General features: G+C 47.7%; 1 protein-coding gene across 2 annotated transcripts in view; it reads left to right on the plus strand.

Moving 5' to 3' along the window:
- Positions 1-22,833, plus strand: part of LOC112103276 (ran-binding protein 10) — a 142,903-nt gene that overhangs the window by 85,270 nt on the left and 34,800 nt on the right. The window contains exon 4 of one of the 2 annotated variants that reach the window (XM_026653804.1): positions 16,585-16,752. In XM_026653804.1, the coding sequence (XP_026509589.1) occupies positions 16,585-16,752 (168 nt within the window). Of the gene's footprint in view, positions 1-16,584; positions 16,753-22,833 lie in introns of those variants that run through there. The other variant, XM_026653805.1, reaches the window with a different exon arrangement.

The raw sequence follows: 22,833 nt of genomic DNA on the forward strand, positions 1-22,833 counted from the left end.
AGGTGGAAGTTTCGCCTAGGGCGCGAAACTTCCTTGCACCGGCCCTGTCTGAAAGTGTCTGGGAGGAGAGAAGAGATCCTGCACGAATGAAACAGAGTTATAGGGGGAGCTGTAGCAATTCCTATACTGAGGTGGTATGACACTTCTCATTATAATTGATTAATGTCTTTGTGGAGAAGCTCCAACACCCCAATGCTGGAAGCAGTCCTTTGAAATTTGGCGGGGAAGAAGTCCTGGGACTACAGGAAGTGCCTTTTTCTTTGTCCCATTAAGTTTTGTTCCGGGGTGGCTGAGAGATCAATAAGTAAAATAATAATTTTCCCTTGTCTCACTTGCATTTGTCCGGGAACTTTTGGTAGTCTGCTAAAATAACGGAACGCACAGACGTTCCAGAACGCCCACCCTGCTGCAGGAACTACTATGCGGGGAACACCTGGGAGCTGCCAGAGATGCTGTGGCAGCAAGAGTTGAAGGGGGAGCTGAGCAGAGCTCCCTGTTATGCTTTTGGACTCAGGACATGGCAGTAACAGTCAATCCCCATCTCTGGGGCCCCCACATGGGGTGGTAGCTCCCAGAGAGGTGGGAGGAGCGGCCTGGGCCAGGCTCCCCAGCATATGGCGCCAGCAGCTCATCCCCGCTCTAGGATAACAGCCCTTCTCTCACTGCCAGCTAATGCAATTAGTCCTGTAGCTCAGGTACTTAGAGGTCAGTGCTGAAGGTTCAAGCGTCAAACCCTGATGCCTGATGTCAGGGGATTGCTACATTTTTACCTGGTGGAACTCGTTTTCAAAAACTGCATTAAAATCATCATTTAGGTTGGAAAGTCAAGCACTAGAAAGTGCCAGATTTAAATTTTCCCATGTAACCTTCATTCTGCCCCCGGTGTGTATGCATTATGATCCGGTTATTCGGTCTTTCCACAGGACCCATGTCATTCACTGCACAGGCTGGATGCGCAAGCTGACCAAATTAAAGTTGCACAGACAACCATGAACCGAGTGTTTCCTGACTTTTGACTGCTTGGCATTGCAACCCAAATAACTTTCTTTTAACAGTATTTCTGTGAGTATTTACTTTATACACACACGGCATGCCCTGTGCTCTCGCATTTATCTTCCTGTGCCAGAAGGCGTGAGAGAACTCAGAGCAAGTCATCTCCCAGCCCTCTCCCTAGTGTTTATCTCTGTTTGGGGTGAACACCTACCACATAGAATGGGGGGGGGCAAACCTTTTGGCCCAAGGACCACATCGGGGTTGTGAAACGGTATGGAGGGCCAGGTAGGGAAGGCTGTGTCTCCCCAAACAGCCTGGCCTCCGACCCCTCCCACTTCCCGCCCCCTGACTGCCCCCTCAGGACTCCCGACCCATCCGACCCCTCCCAGGACCCCCGCCCCTGACTGCCCCCCGGGACCCCACCCCCTATCCAATCCCCCCTGCTCCCTGTCCCCTGACTGCCCCGACCCCTATCCACACCCCTGACAGGCCCCCCGGGACTCCCACACTTATCCGACACACCGTTCCCTGTCCCCTGACTGCCCCCACCCCCTAGAACCTCCGCCCCATCCAACTGTCCCCTGCTCCCCGTCCCCCGGGACACCCTGCCCCATATCCAACCCCCCGGCCCTCTTACCATGCGGCTCAGAGCAGCATGACTGGCCACCGCGCTGCCCAGACGGAATCAGACACGCTGCCGCGCTGCCCTGCAGGAGCGCGCAGCCCCGCTGCCCAGAGCACTGCCCGCGCGGCGGCATAACAGCGGGGGAGGGGGGACAGCAATGGAGGGACTAGGGACTAGCCTCCCTGGCCGGGAGCTCAAGGGCCAGGCAGGACGGTCCCGCGGGCCGTAGTTTGCCCACCTCTGACATAGAACAATTCTGTGTTCTGACATAAGAACAGCCACACCGGGTCAGACCAATGGTCCATCTAGCCCAGTATCCTGTCTTTCAACAGTGGCTAATGCCAGGTGCTTCAGAGGGAATGAACAGAACGGACAATTATTGAGTGATCCGTCCCCTGTTGTCTAGTCCCAGCATCTGGCAGTCAGAGGCTTAACCATCTTGGCTAATAGGTCCATCAGTGGCTGCCTTCCATGAACTTTGTTAATTCTTTTTTGAACCCAGTTATACTTCTGGCCTTCACAACATCCCCTGGCAATGAGTTCCACAGGTTGACTGTGTGTTGTGTGAAGAAATACTTCCTTTTATTTGTTTTAAACCTGCTGCCTGTTAATTTCATTGGGTGATCCCTCTCTTGTATTAAGTGAAGGCGTAAGTAACACTTTCCTGTTCGCTTTCTTCACACCATTCATGATTTTATAGATCTGTCATATCCTCACCCCCACACACATACTTAGGGTTTGTCTGCACTTAAAAGGGTGCAACTGGCTTCTTCTGTTGGCGTAGGTTGTCCATATCCCCAAGAGGCGGCAGCTGTGTCGACAGGACTATGCCCTCCCATTGGCATAGTCGTTAAGGAGTTAAGTCGTTATAACTGCATTGCGCAGGAGTGTGGATTTTCCACATCCCTGAGTGACATCATTATGCTGACGGAAACTGCTAGTGTAGACCAAGCCTCAGTCCTTTCTTTTCCAATCTGAATAGTCCCAGTCTTTTTAATCTCTCCTCATAGGGAAGCTGTTCCATACCCCTGTTCATTTTTGTTGCCCTTTGCTGTACCTTTTCTAATACCTTTTTTGAGATGGGGCAACCAGAACTGCACACAGTATTCAAGGTGTGGGCATACCATGGATTTATATAGAGGCATTATGATATTTTCTGTCTTATTATCTATCCCTTTCCTAATGGTTCCTAACATTCTGGTAAGTTTTTTGATGGCTGCTGCACATTGAGTGGATGTTTTCAGAGAACTATCCACAATGACTCCAAGATCTCTTCCTTGAGTGGTAGCAGCCAACTGAGACCCTGTTATTTTGTGTGTGTAGTTGGGATTGTTTTCCAATGTGCATTACTTCGCATTTATCAACATTTAATTTCATCCTCCATTTTGCTGCCCAGTCACCCAGTTTTGTGAGATCCCTTTGTAACTCTTTGCAGTCAGCTTTGGACTTAACTGTCTTAAGTCATTTTGTAGCATCTGCAAACTTTGCCATCTCATTGTTCACCCCTTTTTCCAGATCTTTTATGAATATTTTGAACAGCTCTGCTTCCAGAACAGATCTTTGGGGGCCCTGCTATTTACCTCTCTCCTCTGTGAAAACTATTTATTCCTACTCTTCATTTCCTGTCTTTTAACCAGTTACTGATAAGTGAGAGGACCTTCCCTCTTATCCCATGCTGTATCCTTCTTCATCTGCTCTAACTTACTGGCATTTCCAGTTTGGCCTATGTCTTAAAAAATACAAAACAAAAAACCCACCACAAGATCTGTCTTTTAGTTTATATTTTAAAAGAATTTTTGTGTGTGAACAAGTCAAAGTTGTATGCAGCATAGTTGTAGCCATGGCAAGCTTTCAAGCTACACAGAGCTCTTCTTCACCTTCCTCTTCCTTAGGTGAGGAAGAGCTCTGTGTAGCTTGAAAGCCTCTCTCTCACCAAGAGAAGTTGGTGCAATAAAAGGTATTACCTCACCCACCTTGTTTCTCTAATATCCTGGGACCGACACAGCTACAACAATACTGCATTGTTCACACATTGAAATTCTTTCAAAACATGTGTCGCCGTAATGTAAACACTTCCTACACTGATGGAAGAGGTTTATCCCTCAGTGTAGGTAATCTACCTCCTCCGACAGGTAGTACCTAGGTCGATGGAAGAATTCTTCTGACGACCTACCTGTGTCTACAGTGGGGGTTAGGTCTACCTGATTACATCACACAGGGTGTGAAGTTTTTCACAGGCCCTGAGCAATATAGCTAGGTCAACCTAAATTTTAGGTGTAGACCAGGCCTTAGTCAGGTGGGTTAAGTAATGGAAAGATTGCACAGCTTCTCTCAATCTCTTCTCGGTTTTTCCCTAGTGTGGCTCCAGTTCTTTATTGTTAATTAGATGGCGCCAGATTTCTGCGGCAACTGTAACAGCTGCATCAGCAGCTTGTGATCTGCCTTGTCCCTCCGAAACCTCTTTCAGACGCTGTTGTGACTCTAGTGCCTCTCTGTCTAGCCCAGGTTGTGGTGTTTGGCTCAGCATCACCCTCCTGCTCAATGCAACCTGCTGATGGAGGGGGCTGGATGCAGATGGAGAGACAGAGACTTCCTGAGAGGACCACCAAGTATCGCTGGGAAACTGTGGCATCCATCACCCTCCTCTTCTTCAGTCAACCAGCTGTAAGGCCGATGGGTGCTGGAGAAGAACTCTTGATCTCCCACGGTGCGCGTTAGGCCTACTTGCTGGTGCTGCTTTCTCAGCAAGGTTTAAGCAGGATGCTGACCCCGCGGATGTCTGTCTGAGGGGTTTGCTCATTTCTCGCTGTATTTTTATTGCCTGAGCACATGGCAGAGGTCTCTTCAGCATGTGTTCAGTTATAGAATCAACAGCATTGAGTAGGAATGTGTTTTTTTCCCCTCTATAGGATGCCAGTCGCCATTATTGAGTCACTTCTCAGCTTCAGCCAGCCATCTTGCATGGATGTCAGCGTTGGTTCTTTTAGTTGTTTCCCTCAAGTTCTTCACCTGCAGCATTGTAGTGAGTTCGGAGCTGCCCCGAGCCGAGTATCTGGGGCAGAGTGCTTGAGTGGTTTCTTTAAATTGATGCTTGTGTGCTTCATTGAAAGTCGTCGTTCAGAAAGTTGGAGCCTTTTATTTTATCAAGTTCGTCTTTTCTTTTCATAGACCACTTACATAACACAGGCCAGATCATTTCACCCAGTGTTTCCCGGAGTGCAGGGGATTATTCCTTCCCTAGTAACGTGGACACTGTCATGCCTGATAACTTGTCGTTGAGCTAGAGACATCCAGTCTAATTCGAGACTGCATGTGGGGATGAACCCACCACTTCCCTCAATAACCTTGTTCCAAGTGGCTTCTGATCCTCACTGTTTGAGTTGTCCCTTATTTCCCGGTTGAATTTCTCTAACCTTTCCAGGGCCCAGCCTCAGATTGCTCTTAGATACGTTTTGGGTGAGGAGGACAAAGAAAGAGGGTCCCTGAAAGAAGCTGGTGCTGAAGAGCCGCTGGGAGGCCTGGAACAGAGGCTGAATTTACCACTGCAGATATGTTTTGATGACTGCATTGAAAATCTCACTTGCCGGGTCATCAAACTAATCCATATTCTGCTTTCACTTCAGCAGAAAAATTCAGTCCAAGGCGCATTAGATCTTGAAGGAGCCAAAGAAACCATTTTTTAAATTTTTTGGAGATGAGCATGAATCCTTTCTATCTTGCTACTGAATGGCTCCTAGCAGTGGTTAAAGCTTCATGCCTCTGAAGCACCTATTTTCATTGTTGCAGTCAATTATTCCATTGCTTGTTTTCGACCACTTCCTTCAACCGTAGGCCTGGCCAAGATTTTAAAAAATGGGAGACTAAAGCTAGGCTTCAAACTCCATGTTTAGACACCTAGATAAGTGACCATGGGACCTGATGGATTTTCATGGCTTTTGGAAACCAGGCTATTTCCTTAGTTTCTTAAATATGAATTTAGGAGCCTAATCCTAGGCATCCAGTTTTCTTAAATCTTTGCTATTGAAGCAGATAAATTTGTGCTTTGATTGGTAATCAGTAGACACTAATGGCCTGGTTTCAGTTGTGGTCACAGCATTCACCTTGACTGAAATTAGGGTGAAATCGCTCCCTAGTGACCTCAATGCTGAAGGCTAAAGCGTAAGACTATCCAGCCAGTTTTGTGTAGAATCACGTTATCGGATGCCCTGCCCACTTTCCAGAACCTTCCGTATTCTACAAACTAAAATCCCTCTAGTGGTTCACAACTCCACTTGCTCCCCTCTTCAGCATCCTATAGTTATTTAACATTTATTATTATTAATCATTCGTGTTACTGTACCATCTAGAGTCACCCCTTTGTGCTAGGTGCTGTATGGACACAGAACAATGTCCCCACTGGCCACACCCCTCTCCAGTGACTCCACCCATCCCCTCCTCTCTCTAGGCTTGGGATAGCTGTAAAACTCACTTCTTGCTTCCGAGTAGATATGCCAAAAACCTTGCTATTCTCATCACTGCCCTGTTAACTCCTCAGAAGTTAGTTTTCATTCTCACCTTTCTATCCTCTAGTGTTTTGCTGTCCATCTCAGGCAGACAGGAATCCAATGAGGACTTTTTCCCCGCTTTCTTTGTGGCGGGTTCCAGCCAGGATGGGTGCCCTGATGTAGTTGTTCTTGTTAGGGCTAATTGCCCTGAAACCCTGCAGGGGAAATGGTGAGCTTTCTCACATGTCCGCTCATTTTTAGCGTGAACACTGTGTGTTGGAAGGATTTAAACCAGTGTTTGTGTGGGAGTATTCCAAGGGGGCTGACAGCCAGCAGGCCTCAGTTCTGATGCAGGGGACTAGGGTTTGACAGAGGAAACTATTCATCTTTTGTAGACCTTGCTCTGTTGCAGAGTCCTTTGTGCCTTTAAGCCTCAGACCTAGCTCGAAGCACAGGCAGCATTGACTGGGGTATGTTCTAGAGCTGGCCCAGCACTTGACCTTCCCATTATAATTCTTGCTTTGCCATGCATTCATCAAATGGGAGGCAGTTGAGAGCTGAGGATCACCTTGAATGCCTCTGGCCAGCCTGAGAGCCTTATTCAGGGGCACTGGAAGGAGCCATGCCAATCCCTTCTGAATCAGAAGGGGTGTGTGTGGCGGGGGGAGGCTGACATGGAGCAGGGGTCTGTAAAATGGAGGGTGAGGCTTAATGTGTTAAAAGAACTTTGAGAGAAGAGTGTTTCTGGGTCCGTTTGGCAGTGCACAAAGCCCGCTTCCACAGAAAATCACTTGCAGTGCTCTCCCCCATCACTATCGAGGTTGTGCGATTACTGGGATAGCGTGTGGGACTGTGGTCGCTAGAGGGGCATGCTGAGGTCGCTCAATCAGGGCAAACCCCAAAGAATGGGGCAGATGATCCCCAAAACTGGTGGTTTATTTTTATAAATCGGATTCACCAAGCCAGTCACAAAACAACTTCTATAATACTGTGCTGGTTATCAAGACGCTAAAATACAGTCCCTTTAAGCAATCCAGCCTTTGGCTCCCACCCAGACAGCCAAGTCAAATATGGTGAGGATTACTTAAAAACTTATTCACCCTATATAAAGTTCTGCCAATCCCAAGAGATCGGGCTCATAACATGACCCACCCATTAATCGATATTTCAGATTTTACCCAAATACATGCTTACACCCAATTCTTATTAACTAAGCTAAGATTTATTAAAAAGAAAAGAACGGAGTTATTATGGTTATAAGATCACTTTACATACAGATATGACTAAAGTAGGGCTGTCAAGCAATTAAAAATTGCGATTAATCCCGCGATTAACTATTTATCATGAAAGTTGAATTTAAGTGTAGAATTATGTACAAAAAACTGCATTCAAAAACAAAACAATGTAAAACTTTAGCACCTACAAGTCCACTCAGTCCAACTTCTTGTTCAGCCAATCGCTCAGACAAACAAGTTTGTTTATATTTGCAGGAGATAATGCTGCCTGCTTCTTGTTTACAATATCACCTGAACGTGAGAACAGGTATTCGCATGGCATTGCAAGATATTTGTGCCAGATGCACTAAAGATTCATATGTCCCTTCATGCTTCAACCACCATTCCAGAGGACATGTGTCCATGCTGATAACAGGTTCTGCTCGATAACCATCCAAAGCAGTGCGGATGGACACATGTTAATTTTCATCGCCTGAGTCAGATGCCACCAGCAGAAAGGTTGATTTTCTTTTTTGGTGGTTTGGGTTCTGTAGTTTCCACATCGGAGAGTTACTCTTTTAAGACTTCTAAAAGTATGCTCCACACCTCGTCCCTCTCAGATTTTGGAAGGCACTTCAGATTCTAAAACCTTGGGTCGAGTGCTGTAGCTATCTTTAGAAATCTCACATTGGTACCTTTCGTGGTTTGTCAAATCTGCTGTGAAAGTGTTCTTAAAATGAACAACATGTGCTGGGTCATCATCTGAGACTGCTATAACATGAAATATGTGGCAGAATGCAGGTAAAACAGAGTAGGAGACATAAAGTTCTCCCCTAAGGAGTTCAGTCACAAATTTAATTCATTATTTTTTTAATGAGCATCATCAGTATGGAAGCATGAAGGGGCATATGAATGTTTAGCATAACTGTCACGTAAATACTTTCCAATGCCGGCTACAAAAGTGCCATATGAACGCCTGTTCTCACTTTCAGGTGACATTGTAAATAAGAAACGGGCAGCATTATCTCCTGTAAGTGTAAACAAACTTGTTTGTCTGAGCAACTGGCTGAACAAGAAGTAGGACTGAGTGGACTTATAGGCTCTAAAGTTTTACATTATTTTGTTTTTGAGTGCAGTTATGTAACAAAAAAATCTACATTTCTAAGTTGCACTTTCATAATAAAGCAGGGATGGGCAAACTACGGCCCAGGGGCCACATCCCGCCCTTCAGACATTTTAATCTGGCCCTCAAGCTCCAGCTGGGGAGCAGGGTCTGGGGCTTTCCCCACTCCAGCTGGGGAGTGGGGTTGGGGGCTTGCCCCGCTCCGCGTGTACCATGACGCCGTGCAGCTCCCAGAAGCAGCAGCATGCCCCCCCCTCCAGCTCCTACATGGAGGGGCAGCCAAGGGGCTCCACACACTGTCCCTGCAGCTCCCATTGGCCAGGAACCACGGCCCATGGGAGCTGCAGGGGCGGCACCTGTGGACGGGGCAGCGTGTGGAGCTGCCTGGCTGTGCCTCAGTGTAGGAGGTGGAAGGGGGACATGCTGCTGCTTCTGGGAGCTGCTTGAGGTAAGCACCACCCGGAGACTGCACCCCCCAACTCCCTGCCCCAGCCCTGATTTCCCCCCTCCTTCCCTCCAAACCCCTTGGTCCCAGCCTGGAGCACCCTCCTGCACTCCAAACCCTCATCCCCAGCCCCACCCCAGAGCCCACGGTCCCAGCTGGAGCTCTCACCCCCCTGCACCCCAACCGCCTGCCCAGCCCGGACCCCCATCCCACACACTCAACTCTTCATTTCTGGCCCCACCACAGAGCCCTTATCCCCTCCTGTACCCGAACCCCCAATTTCATGAGCATTCATGGCCTGCCATACAATTTCCATACCCAGATGTGGCCCTCGGGCCAAAAAGTTTCCCCACTGCTGTGATAAAGAGATTGCACTATAGTACTTGTATGAGGTGAATTGAAAAATACTATTTATTTTGGTTGCCATTTTTACAGTGCAAATATCTGTAATAAAAATAATATAAAGTGAGCAATGTCAAGTTTGTATACTGTTGCAATTGAAATCAATATATTTAAAAATGTAGAAAAACATCAAAAATATTTAATACATTTCAATTGGTATTCTAATTGCGATTAATTTTTTCGGAGTTAATCACATGAGTTAACTGCGATTAATGGACAGCCCGAGAATAAAGTGCTAGGAAACTGACCCAAGAAGAGATGATGAGCTGCTGATTTGTAAAAATCCAGAATCAATTCCATAGGTTATAGTCCCATAGTCAGTCCATGGGAAGAATTTAAGTTCTTCCATGGGAAACAGCAGGGTAATTCAGAATGGACCTGGAGACCTCAGTCTTGCGACTTAAACTTCCCCTGACTAAGTTTAAGTGGAGCTGAGATGGTAAGGATCAGGCCCTAGAATTTTTATAGTCCTCTAGCAGGCTGGGATAGCCTCTTGGCAGCGGAGAATGCAGCAGGCATTCCTTGAATGAAGAATAGGTAATGCACATCATTGCTTTGAAGTAACATCTCTATTTCCTAGGCGCACTGGTAACTAGCTGCATTCATTAGCATAAGATAATTAATCATTCTAGCAGTTCATAGACTGTTTACTACAAACTTCAAAGAGAAATATAGACAATGATGTTATTACACCCAAGTTTCATCTAAATCAGTGGTTCTCAACTGGGGGTACATCAACTCATCTAGATATTTGCCTAGTTTTACAACAAGCACCAGTGAAGTCAGTACAAACCAAAATTTCATACAGAAAATGACTTGATATGCTACTCTATATATGATACATTGAAATGTAAGTACAATATTTATATTTCAATTGGTTTATTTTATAATTATATGGTAAAAATGAGAAAGTCAGCAGTTTTTCAGTAAGAGTGTGCTGTGACACTTTTGTATTTTTATGTCTGATTGTGGAAGCAAGTAGTTTTTAAGTGAGGTGAAACTTGGGGATACGCAAGACAGATCAGACTCCTGAAAGGGGTACAGTAGCCTGGAAAAGTTGAGAGCCACTGATCTAAATGTTAATATTCTTTTTTTGATCTCTGAATCAATACAACATAGTAATAGACAGGAACAGAAGTTTAGCATCTACAAGCTAATCTGGTTACATAGTTAACATCTAACAAGATATAGGTAAACACAGACAAATATAATTAGTATCTTCTTCTAATTCACTAACAATAGAAGTTTCCATTTCAAAGCATTTAGTCTACTTTCACAGGGCTTTGATAGCTATCTACAAGGAATGGCCCTGATTACCATCTCTAATATGTCCATAAAGGTTGGTTTTAGGTCTCTTAGGCTGCTGGTTGCTTAACCCTTGCTGGCTCGGTGTCACAGCATGTAACACTCCAGAAAGCCTCAAGGGCAGAAACATCGTATCCCCAACTCTCCCAGGGACTGGCCACCCCAGTTGTCTCATTGTTTCCTCGTACTCTTCCACTGGTCTGTCTGTATCCATCTGTTGTCTCTTGTCTTATATTTACACAAGGAAAATTTGCCACTGGCCGGGGGGCGGGTAGGACCTGTCTTTTTGCTCTGTCTGTACAGTACCCAGCACAATGGGGTTCAGGTCCAGGACTGGGGCTCCTGGGAGCTACAGTAATACTGATAATAAATAACAATTAGCACTATTTGAAATCTTCCATTGCCTTGTTGCAGGAAGTACTCTCTACCTCTAACCCATCTGCCCTCTGAGCCTCTGCAGTTCTATCTTGCACACCTTTCCCAGACCCTGGCTCCAATCTCCAGAGGGTCCTTGGTCCCCTGAATGTCACTTTTGTGGTGTGAAAGGTTTGTTTGCTACAAGTGGCTTCTGTCTCAGAAGCATTCGGAACAGCTTACTGCTAAATTTCTGGCTGAGGATCCAGCCCTGTCTTGCTAGATTGAGGCTGTTCTTTTGGCTCAGGCTTTTCAACACTTGTTCTTCTCATGATGGTTGTGGTTTGGATTGTCATTCTCCTGCAGCCACCTTCTCCTTCCCCCGTTACCTCCTGGGCAGCTCATTGGCTACTCTCAAGGCTTTGCCCTTTTAAAGGGGTTTAAGCTCCAGCTAGGACCAAGTCTGGAGCAGGCTGTGTAGTCCAGCATCAGTGCTGTTCTACTGCCCCCTGGAGGAGGGTGTGCATTTTCTATGCAGACATGTCCCTTTCCCCTAGTGCAGAGGGTGGGAGTGCAGAGTGGAGGGAGTGCCTCAGTCCTGACGGGCTGCAGAGCACTTCAGCTAGGGTGGTGTTATCCTTGTCGCGGGTCCTGTTGGGTGCTACAGGAGAGGAGGGAGGGAGGGAGAGTCTGAGCGATACTGTGGGGGCAGCGCACCCCAGGGCAGAATGCCCAGGAAAGCCAGATTCCAGCATGCACAAGAAAATGGCATCCAGTGCTGTTTCTCACTCCGAGAGCAACTGGGGTGATTTACTGACCTTTGAAGCATTACATAAGCTACAGCTTCTTTAAATTGTGAAGAATTGGACCCATTTTTCATGCTTCACTGTGGTGCTTAGCTGGTCTGAGAAACAAAACATAAATCCCCTTTGAGCTCACAGGGAGATAGGCCTTTGCTCGGGTGGGATGGTGCTTGGGTGGTACTCACAGAACCACGGAGGGGCCTTCCATGCTGAATTTTATTTTCCTGTTTCCCTTATGCTGCTTGTTAAAGAAACCCAACCTGAAAAGAGAGACCAAGGTGTTGCCTGGAAGTCACTTTAGCTTTTAGCTGATGGCTTAGTCTCCTCTGCAGAGAGTAGTTCTGAGCAGCCCAGGCAGACTTTGCAGTGGCATTTTGCATTTCAAAACACAAGGAACCAATTATGAAAACAGTTAGTGTTCTTTGACTGGCGCTAATTGGTTTTGCTGGCATTTTCGTCTTGTAATTAAAGCCATTTAAGCACTGTGCACTGGGCAGTATTTGTGTGCCATGCACACCGTCCCGCCACCCCTCCTTCACATACAAACCTCTTCCTGATGTATTGTGCATTCCTGCATGGTCATGTCCCCTTCCAAGATGCTGTTAGGTCTCAAAATGTAATTGTAAACTGGGAATCCTCCTTGAGCGGGTGTGTTTCTAGTGGGTTCTTGGCCTGACGCTATTTAACATTTTGATCAATGACCTGGAGGAAAACACAAAACCATCAAAGTTTGCAGATGTCACAAAAATTGGTGGAGTGGTAACTAATGAAGAGGACAGGTCACTGATACAGAGCAATGTGGATCGCTCGGTTAGCTGGGCTCAAGCAAACAAGATGTTTTAATATGGCGAAATGTAAATGTATATACACCTGGGAACACAGAATGTAGGCCATACTTACAGCACCGGGGATTCTAGCCTGGGAGGGAGTGACTCTGAAAAACATTTCAGGGTTGTGCTTTAGCCAAAAGGGCTAACGCAATCCTCGGATGCATAAACGGGAATCATGAGTAAGAGCAGAGAGGTTATTTTATGTCTGCGTTTGGCACTGGTGTGACTGGAATCCTGTGTCCAGTTCAGATGTTCACAATTCAAGAAGGATGTTGACGTATTGGAGGGGATTCAGAGAAGAGCCACAAGAATGATTAAAGAATAGAAAACATATAGTGATAGACTCAAGGAGCTCCGTCTATTTAGTTTAACAAAGAGAAGGTTAAGGGATGACTTGATTCCAGTCTGTAAGTACCTGCATGGGGAACAAATATTTAATAGGCTCTATTATATGATATAACACAATCCAGGGGCTGGAAGCTGAAGCTAGACAAATTCAGAATGGAAATAAGGTGTAAATTTCTAACAGAGTTATAAACCATTGGAGCAACTTACTAAGGGTTGTGGTGGATTCTCCATCACTGACAAGATGGGAGGTTTTTCTAACAGATCTGCTCTAGGAATAATTTGGGGGCAGGTCTCTGGCCTGTGCTATACAGGAGGTCAGACTAGATGATCACAGTGGTCATTCCTGGCCTCTGAATCTTTGCCTGTTCTCCATCCACTAGGGTACGTTTTGGAGGCTGCGCAGCGGGTTTCTGCATCCGTTTGGCAATACAGAGCTGTACTGACGAAACAGCTGAGCCTGGGTGTTGATGGAGGAGTTTAACAGTTGGTGACCTGTTGCCTCAGCAGTAGAGCAGGCTGAAAATAAAAATCTCAGAAATTGAGCACTTGGCAAAAAAATCAAAACCTGAAATATTTTGGCTGAAAACTCGTGGTGTCTCATGGGAGTTATAGTTCAGGTGCATCACTGTCTAATTCTCCTCTGTAGGCCACCTGTCTGGTCGAACTACACCTCCTGTGACACTCCCTGGTGCCCCTCGTGGTGGAGGCAGTGCATAATGGCAAATGAAGTGTGGCTAGGGAGACTGCCCCTAGAGGAGAATGGGACCATGAGGTACCCAAACTACAACTCACAGGAGGCAACTCAGAGGTATTTTAGGGTTTGGACAAAAAAATAATTTTTTGGATTTAGTAAAAAATCCAATTTTCTATTGAAAACCAATTTTGATGGAAAAATTTTGATCATCCCTCCTCAGTAGTTCTGTTACCACATCGGGACTTGGGTTTTGGTGCCAGGCTCCCTTCCAGAGCTGATGGGGGCTCAGAGTACGGATGCAGCATGCTTAGCCATCCGGGCAGGCGCAGCTGAGAGAGTGGGATAGACTATTTATGTGCAGCTTGACTGCACTGCCTACGAGTCAAACAGCCATAACTTTCTCCACCGTCTAGAGAGCACCTGACCTTGAGGCCTGTGCATTAGGAGGGGGGAGCTGCATGAAGTAGCAGGTTCAAATCATTGTATGAGTTGGGGTTGTACTACGGAGGTGGCACTAGAGTGCTGTTTCATAGGGATGAGCCAGTCTCGATCATACGATAAAGTGTGTTCAGCTGTTCTGACCCCTGAGGAAGGAAGGATGGAATCCTGTAGGAGGTGCAGGATTCACCCTAGCCTGCACACAGCTCTCCCCAGAGAGGTGCTCTGTTAGTGTCAGGCCTGGGGTCATACAGTGGGGAAGGAAATTGGGCAGCAAAGCTAACACCCAGTCCCAGAGTTCCTGGCTATTTCTGCTTCAATGATCAGCAGCAAAATTTACCTAAATTAAATCATCATTAGGTTTCTGAATTAACACCCATTAAGATGGAGTCCGTTTCCACCCATTGGAGCTACAGTTTCCCGCTGTCTTATGGTCTAGAAGCGTTGTTGCCTCAGGAGTGCAAGGTTTGCTTTGCAACCACAAGGGCTAGAACAGGGGTCTCAAACACGCGGCCCGCGGGGTTATTTTCTGCGGCCTGCGAGCCCCTCGCAGCCCCCCCCCGCCCTCCCCCAGTGTTTACCTAGAGCGGCTCCAGCCAGTCGTGCACGGGGGACAGGGCAGGCTCCCTGCCTGCCCTGCCCTGCGCCGCTCCGGGAAGAGGCTGGAACGTGGGAAAGGGGGGCGGAGGGGCTGTGTGTTGCTGTTAGGCGAAAGACCTCTCTGGCTTCAAGATTAGGCTAGATAAGTTTATGGAGGGAATGGTTTAATGGGATAACGTGATTTTAGTCAATTAGGTAATAAAGTGCCATCGCTGGTAAAATGTGGGTCTGGCTAGAGAATCTTGCCTGTATGCTCGGGGTTCTACTGATCGCCATATTTGGGGTCGGGAAGGAATTTTCCTCCAGGGTAGATTGGCAGAGGCCCTGGAGGTTTTTCGCCTTCCTCCGCAGCATTGGGCAGGGGTCGCAAGCTGGAGGATTCTCTGCGACTTGAAGTCTTTAAATCACGATCTGGAGACTTCAACAGCTGAGTTAAGGGAAAGTGGGTGGGTCAGCTTTTGTGGCCTGCATCATGCGGGAGGTCAGACTAGATGACCATAATGGTCCCTTCTGACCTTTAAGTCTATGAGTCTATGAGTTAGAGCTGCTGGGGCCGCTGCCTGAAGCAACAGCAACACACACCCCTGCGCCCCCCCTTCCCCACGTTCCAGCCTCTTCCCGGAGTGGGCAGGGCAGACAGGCAGGCAGGGAGCCTGCCCTGCCCCCAGTACGCACCGTGCCAGATCCTGCCCCCCGAACCCATCCTGCAGCCGAACCCCCTGCCCTGAGCCCCCTGCACCCCGACCCCCTGCCTCACCCTGCACCCCTCCTGCATCCCAACCCACTGCCCTGAGCCCCCTGCCGCACCCCGACCCCCTGCCGTACCCTGCACCCCTCCTGAACCCCCTGCCTCACCCCGCACCCCTCCTGCATCCCAACCCACTGCCCTGAGCCCCCTGCCGCACCCCGCACTCCTCTTGCACCCCAACCCCCTGCCCTGAGCCCCCTGCCGCACCCTGCACCCTGACCCCCGCACCTTGCACCCTGACCCCCGCTGTACCACTCACCTCTCCTGCACCCCACACCCCAACTCCCTTCCCTGAGCCCCCGCCACACCCCCCACCCCTCCTGCACCCCCTGGGGGCAGGGAGGGGGCAGAGTTGGGGTGGGGATTTCAGGGAAGGGGTTGGAATGGGGGCAGGGAAGGGGTGGGAAGAGGCGGGGCAGGGGTGGGGCCTCATGGAAGGGGCAGAGTGGGGGGGGGGCCAAGGGCGGGGGGGGGGGGGAGGGGTCAGTAATGCGGCCCTCGGGCCAATGAACTAGTCCTCATGTCGCCCTCGTGGGCATTTGAGTTTGAGACCCCTGAGCTAGAAGCTTAAATGTGAAACTGTAGCAATGCCTGTAGCTGCTCTGGTGTGTGTCTCGTCTCTCTTCTCCCCCCCCCCCCCCCCAAGTACAGTAACGGTATTAGACTTTTGACCAGCACTAGTATTTTCTAGGAAATGTTAGTTGGAAAACGCTGATTCATCAAAACTGAAACTGTTTGCGGGAGCCTATTTTCTTTAATAATTAAAAAAAAAAAAAAACTCCTCACCAATCTTTCCGCAGAAATTTTTGAAATGGTCAAAATTGCCCATTTCAGCACTTTGATTTTTTTTGTCTCAAATTTGTTTGGTTCAAAATTACTTTGTTTTGAAATTTAAGCTAATGATAGTAAAAATAATAATAATAATAATAATTTTTAACTGAAAGGTTGGGATTGGAATCCGATGTTTGGATTGACCCTAGCTGAAATGTTTTTTGGATTGTTGATTTGTGAAAATTTTAGAGATTTAAAGTTTTCATCCCTCCTTGGGACAGGAAAAATATTCAGAATCTTGAAAATTTTCCTGGGACGGGAAAACTATTTCCCACTCAGCTCCAATAACGGCATACAGCTCCTTGGAAACCTGCCTCATTACTGATCTGTTCTTTTTCCTTCTCCAGGTTGGGATAAACATTCGTATGGTTACCACGGTGACGATGGGCATTCCTTCTGTTCTTCTGGGACAGGGCAGCCCTATGGCCCCACCTTCACTACTGGAGATGTGATTGGCTGCTGCGTCAACCTCATCAACAACACCTGCTTCTACACAAAGAATGGCCACAGCTTAGGTAGGCAAAGGAGGGTATCCTGAGGATGGGCCACCCTAGCCTACAATCACTTAGGACTCTCAAACTCTGTCACATATGATGTAACTCAGATCTGCAATTGGGAGGAAGGCTTTAGAGAGAAATAAGAACACACAGTGGCCAGCAGGAGCTGTGAGATTCCCCAAAGCCATAAACGTTTCCAGTGCAAGTAACTGTTTCTGTGACTGCAGCTGCCACATGTGCTTAACTAAATTACAGACCTGTCCCCAGGCCCTTCAGCTGCTGTCTCTCCCTGTGCCCCTGCACAGCCATAGGTGAGATAGGTAGGGAATTTAGAGTTTGGGCAGCAGGGAAATGTAATCACAGAAAGTTTGGGTTGTATATTACCCAACAAACTACAAAACCATCACCAGTGAGTCACAAAGCCCTTTGTTTTTAAAGGGACTTCTGTCTTTGTGAGTCTCACTCCATGGACTAAAACCCCTAGAGTTCTATGCATTTGCAAAACATTACAAATTCTACTTTAACATTGTCTTGGCTGTGGAATGATCCAAAATACCCTTTTAGTTGACTCCTTACGTTCCCGCTAAGGACATTCAGGTTTTGCCCCACTGAATATCATGTTGGCAGCTTCCAGGAGTTCAGAGTTGCACCCAATGTGTATAAGATGGCACAAGTTACAGCCATCTTCCTCCTGAATATGCTGCCCATAGAGACAACAGGCCCATCATGCAATCCTCCAGCTTGATCAGATGAGCTCTCCCCCTTCCACAGTAAGTGTGATTCCCTGTCATTTGATTTGTCAGAGGAAAGTGTTTAGCTTACTTCGGTGAATTCCTCTAACTTCCTGAACTGTAACACATTTGATTTGGCTGGGGACAAACGCTCCCTGTTTCCTTTGCTTCTCTCATAGCTGTGTTGATCCTAGTTTCCTTCAAGCTAAAGAGGCTGGTGCAAAAAACCCCAAATAAACCCCCTGCCAGGACAGAAGTTGTACAGAGTGAGCGATTGGGTAAAAAGAGGGGGAAGATGGTAAAGGGGGAGTGCAGGACCTATGTGGGGTTCAGGCAAGCATGATTGCTGCTGCAGTTGCTGAGACGGGTGCGGGGAGGAAGGAGCTGCATTGCGGGTACATCCGAGTCATGATCCTGCGGGTGGATTTTGTGTCACAGCCCTGAGGCTGTTACGCAGCAGAGCCTGAGGGATGTCGAACTCATGGGAACGGGATTTTTATTGGAAAACAGCAAGCAGTCAGGTCAGGCGCAGAGCCCAAGTTGGGCTAGAATTTGTAGTCAGTATTTCTGATTGGGGTTGAGGGAGGGTTTCAAGGCTGATTCCCCACTCTGGCACTTTGAGTGCAGAAGGTGGGGGCCCGCAAGGTTTCTAAAAATTAATACTGGCCACTCCAGGCTTGTATTAAACTCCCAAGGTTACAGCTTTTCTCTGACCTTGGATGAGTAGATGCTGCCACCACCCAAGTGCAAACCCCACCCCCACCCCCCTTTGAGAACCCAGGAAGGAGCACTTGGGAATTCCTTCCTGTGGGGTACCCTCAAGCCCTTTCACCCCCACCCCCGGGGAAGAGCTGAGAAAGAAAATAAAGGAAATCATCTGTTGCCACCAGCTAATTAAACAACATATGCACAAACCTCTTAGGACACAAAAACCCAATCCTGTTCTTAAAAATGGTAAGTTTTATTAAAGAACAAAAAGAAAGAAAATATACCTCTACCCCGATATAACACTAATTCGGATATAACGCGGTAAAGCAGCGCTCCATGGGGGCAGGGCTGCGCACTCCAGCGGATCAAAGCAAGTTCGATATAACGCGGTAAGATTTTTTTGGCTCCCGAGGACAGTGTTATATTGAGGTAGAGGTGTACATCTGGAATGTAGGCTATTGCTAGTTTTTAAAAAGAGCAAATATAATAATTAAGCATCAAGAATGGTTTTCTTGAGGTCCAGCTTAAAGGTTATAAGCAAAACAAAAGCACCTGGGGTTAGCACAGAGGAGTCCACAAGCCATAAAGAGATAAATCTAATCACGTCTTCCTAGACATTCCCTGATCTACTTACATATCTGAGGTTTCAGATAAGTAGTTTCGAGGTATGATTTCATGATTTTTTTCATACCTGGTTTAAAGCTTCTTACAGCATTGCTGCTCTGTCTCTCCTCTCTCTGGAGAACAACAGACAGACACAGAGAGAGTTTTTTCCCAATTTTAAAAAGTTCTAGCCTTCCCATTGGCTCTTTTGGTCAGGTGCCCACTCCCTTCCTTTTACCTATGGTTTTTTTTAACCCTTTACAGGTAAAGCAAGTAGAGAACAGCTACTAACAGGGATTTTGTAGCTAACTGGCTGGCTGGGTGTCCATAAAAGGGAGTTCCCCTCCCCCCCTTCATTTATCACAGAGGGTTTGATGGGAAATGTGGCCCAGTCACAGGCCTTTTTGTGTGGAAACCCGGGTGCATTGCTAGTGTTAGCCTTTCACTGTCCACTCAGTTTCTAGTCTGGTCACTTTGCCATCCTTCTCTGGGGGGCAGCAATCCAGAGCCATTTCCCTCGGGCCAAGTGGAAGAATCTGTTTAAAACTTGCCCTGTGGCATTCAGAGATGGCAGTTGGAGCCATTGCGTTCAGGCCACTGCAGCCCCGGCTACGGCGGAGATGGTGTGTTTGAGTGGCTCTCTGGGGATTTTGTTCTGGCCTGTTTTTGCCTTGAAGCTCTTTCCCAACCTGACCAGCTGTGATGCCACACAAATGATGCTTTATATTTAAAAATGATGTGGGCCATAAGTAGGGCTTCTGGCGTTTGTGGTAGCTCATTCAAAATGATCCCAGCTTGAGCCTCCCGATTCTTTTGTTGTGGATTCCTGTCAGGCAAGAGTTCTTCTCTCAGCAGACTAGAGAGTTCTGTGGTCTGGGTCATCAGCATCACTGCCTGCCGTTTTAGGAGACGGGTGAGGCTGATCCGGGGCGTCCTACTGCTGAGCCAGTGGAATACGGTGGCATCGTGAATGTGACTTGAGTGCAGGAGTGAGCAGTGTGTGGGAAAGGCTGCAGCTGTGACTTCTGACTGTCACTTCAAGTCCCAACACTTCTCTGGGCTCACACAGAGGGGGAATATGGGGTGTATAGAGGAGGTAAGCAAAAGGATGCTTGGCGCAGTGGTGGATTAGCAGAAACCCTGGCTAAAGGCAGAAGAGAATAGTAGCAGCCGCTACCTCTCCCTTCACAAAGGCTGGCAGAACATGTGATGTTTCTCTGGGAAAATGGAACAGAAGTCTCACCCAGAAAGACTAATGGTGACTGGTGTCTACCTGTTGCTGTTTGAGAAGGAATCACAAGGTCAAGAGGAGAAGCATCCATTAGTCAGTGCTTTGAGCTGGGGAAAACACATTTCACAGCACCAAGTGATCACAAGCGCAAGCAGCCTATCAACCGTGGCAAAGCTCTTCACTGGAGATGGGCAGCGTGACTGTGACAGGAAGGTGTGGAACATGCATTTCTGCACGGAGCGGATGTCAGAGGAAAACAAGAGCACCTTCAGCAGGCCAGGGACAGCTAAGCCTCTGGGGATGCATCCTAATGAAGTCTAAACATCGCTTGTCTCTTATCTGAATGATGGGCTGAGAATCCAGGATCTGTGTTGTGTGCGCTGGAGACTGACCCAGAAAGGGAGTAGTGCGCTGTTTCTTGGCACACACTGAAGCTGTAGGTCCCTTCTCTAGTGAACAGGAATATCGCAGCTCTCCCAGGTGGGCTCACAAATGTTCCAGGGAATAGCCAGCTACTATTCTGTTCCCACCTAAGTGTGTCTTGGTACCTGTTTGTGCTGATAATACAGTCTGAAGGCCCCTGACACTCAGCCTGTTTTGAATGCTGCTTGTATCTAACTGAAATATTGTAATTTCACTCTATACCTAGAAGGCAGGGTCTTCCTTTATGCTGGTAGTTATATAGTACTGCTGTAAGAAAGGAGGCAGGTACCTGTGATGAAGGTATAGGACTGGAACTCAAAAGCCCTAGGTTCTGTTCCCAGCCCTGGATTGCTCTGTGACATTAGGCAAGTCACTGGGGTAACCTCTCTGAGGGTTGGTTTCCCCGTCAGAAAAATGGGGCTATTATAGCACTTACTCAGCGTAAGACAAGACACAAAAGATGGATGAGCCAGGCAGGCGGAGACTGGGTAACGATATGATTAGTGCAATTTTTAGCTGATCAGGAGCAGTAATCGCAGCTTGCTGCCTGTCTAGCAGTTACCAGAGTGCAGTTTTTGGTCTGCACTGCAGAAGAGGAGAGTTACAAGGAGGGATCTGAAGGAGGATTAGGGAGATGGCTTCCTAGATTGACCAGCAGCTTTTCTCACTGATGCGGGGTGGTTTGGGGAATTGAGTCAATTGAGGACAGCATCGTTGGCAGAGCGAAGGCAGGAGTCAGCCTTGTGATAAAGGAGAAGATTGGATAGGTAGAGAGGACAAAACATGAAGGGTAAAAGCAAGCAAGAGACGTGTATGTTTGGGGTGGAGGGACTTGGAGAAGGGGGACAGAGCCACAAGCTGGGAGGAGAACAATTGATGGTCACAGATGGATTGAGATCTTCTGGGAAGGCCCTAGCAAAGGGATAGTATTCCTGCCAGACAGGTGGGCCTGGCAGTCCAGTACTCGGCCTACTTCTTCCCTTTTGCACCTTCCTGTAAGTTTAAACTCATTCTTTCCTTTTCGTTGAAGCTCTCTCTCTTGGCAACCTTCCTTGGTCTTCCATGCTTCCTGTAACCTTTCATTGTGACCTTTCTGTCAGGAATGACTTGGGAGCTAATGTCTCAGCACCATCTGGGGGGAAGAGATACATGTCACTAATTCTGGACATTCCAGTTGGTACTAGAAAATGTCCAGTTGGGGACCTCAAGTGGGGGGAACTGTTTTGCATTGTCATTTCAAGGCCTGGGAGAAACAGTTTTTACATCTCAACAGTGACTCCTTCCAGCTGCTGAAGGAGCAGCATTGACCCTTTCCAAAAGGAAGGTGACAGCTACACGTGGCCCAGAGCTGGCAGGTGTAAATCAGGAGAGGTGGGGATATGAGGGGAATGAACCAACATCAGGGCTTCAGCCAGGAGGCAGAGTTTATTTTCTGCAGAGGTGGCAAGAGGATATGGCTACGTTATAAACCTTTGTATGTAACAGAAGTGGCCAAATGGAACAGTACACTCAAGGCGTTCTGGAGGAGTGTTTCAGTTTCTTTGACTCTCTAATGGGGGGCTCAGGTCCCAGCTGGACAGGTCACTGGGATTATGAAAATAGCACGTCCTCCTCCCTGAGAGTTCTAGCCGAAGACGCTTCCTCCAGTCTGTCTGATTTACAATGCCGATACTCGGGGAAAGCACACGTTCTCGGGTGGAGAAATGTCATCTCTGCACAGCTCCTGGAATGGCTAACGTAAGGTCAGGGCATGGAGAGGAGCACAGCAGCAAATGGAACTGGACAGGATGCAAACAGGCTGCTTGTTTTGCCAGTTAACAGCAAAAGCTGTTTCACTGGCTTGATGCTGTTTGCCAGATGCAGTGTGACAGGCAGACAGGAGGGATTGTACTCTCAGCATGTTATGCAGATGAGGCATAGAACTAATGAGCATTAATATTAATCGACCTTATTCCCAGGCTTTCCCTGTGAATGCTCCAACCTGAAGACACTGACTGTGAGAGACCTTTCCCTCTCCCTTCCCCCCCCGAATAACACACTGAAATTGCCATGGACCAGATCACCCTCCCACCCTCTGGCTTCACTCAGGTTTGGCAGGTTAGCGAACATACTTCACAGGCCACTTCTGTAGAACTGTGGCAATAGGATGAAAAGAGCCCACTCTTCAAACCAAGTCTTGGCAATTGGACTGCATCAAATTGGTGGAGACGCATCAAACCCGACTGAGTTTTGTTCCTGCCCAGTGGCTTTGCCCAAGTAGTCTGATACAATGGCAGCTGTTTGGCTCAGCCCAGCGACGGCTCACAGGTAAGTCTTTAGTTATCATTAGCATTCGGAGCCTGCTCTCTGAAGGGTCCCTCTTGGCAGAGTGTGGTGTGTCCTGTGCTGCTTCCACTGGCACTC

The sequence above is a fragment of the Terrapene carolina genome, unplaced genomic scaffold (assembly GCF_002925995.2).
Source record: "Terrapene carolina triunguis isolate 2854851 unplaced genomic scaffold, T_m_triunguis-2.0 Scaffold165, whole genome shotgun sequence".
Classification (NCBI taxonomy): Eukaryota; Metazoa; Chordata; order Testudines; family Emydidae; genus Terrapene; species Terrapene triunguis.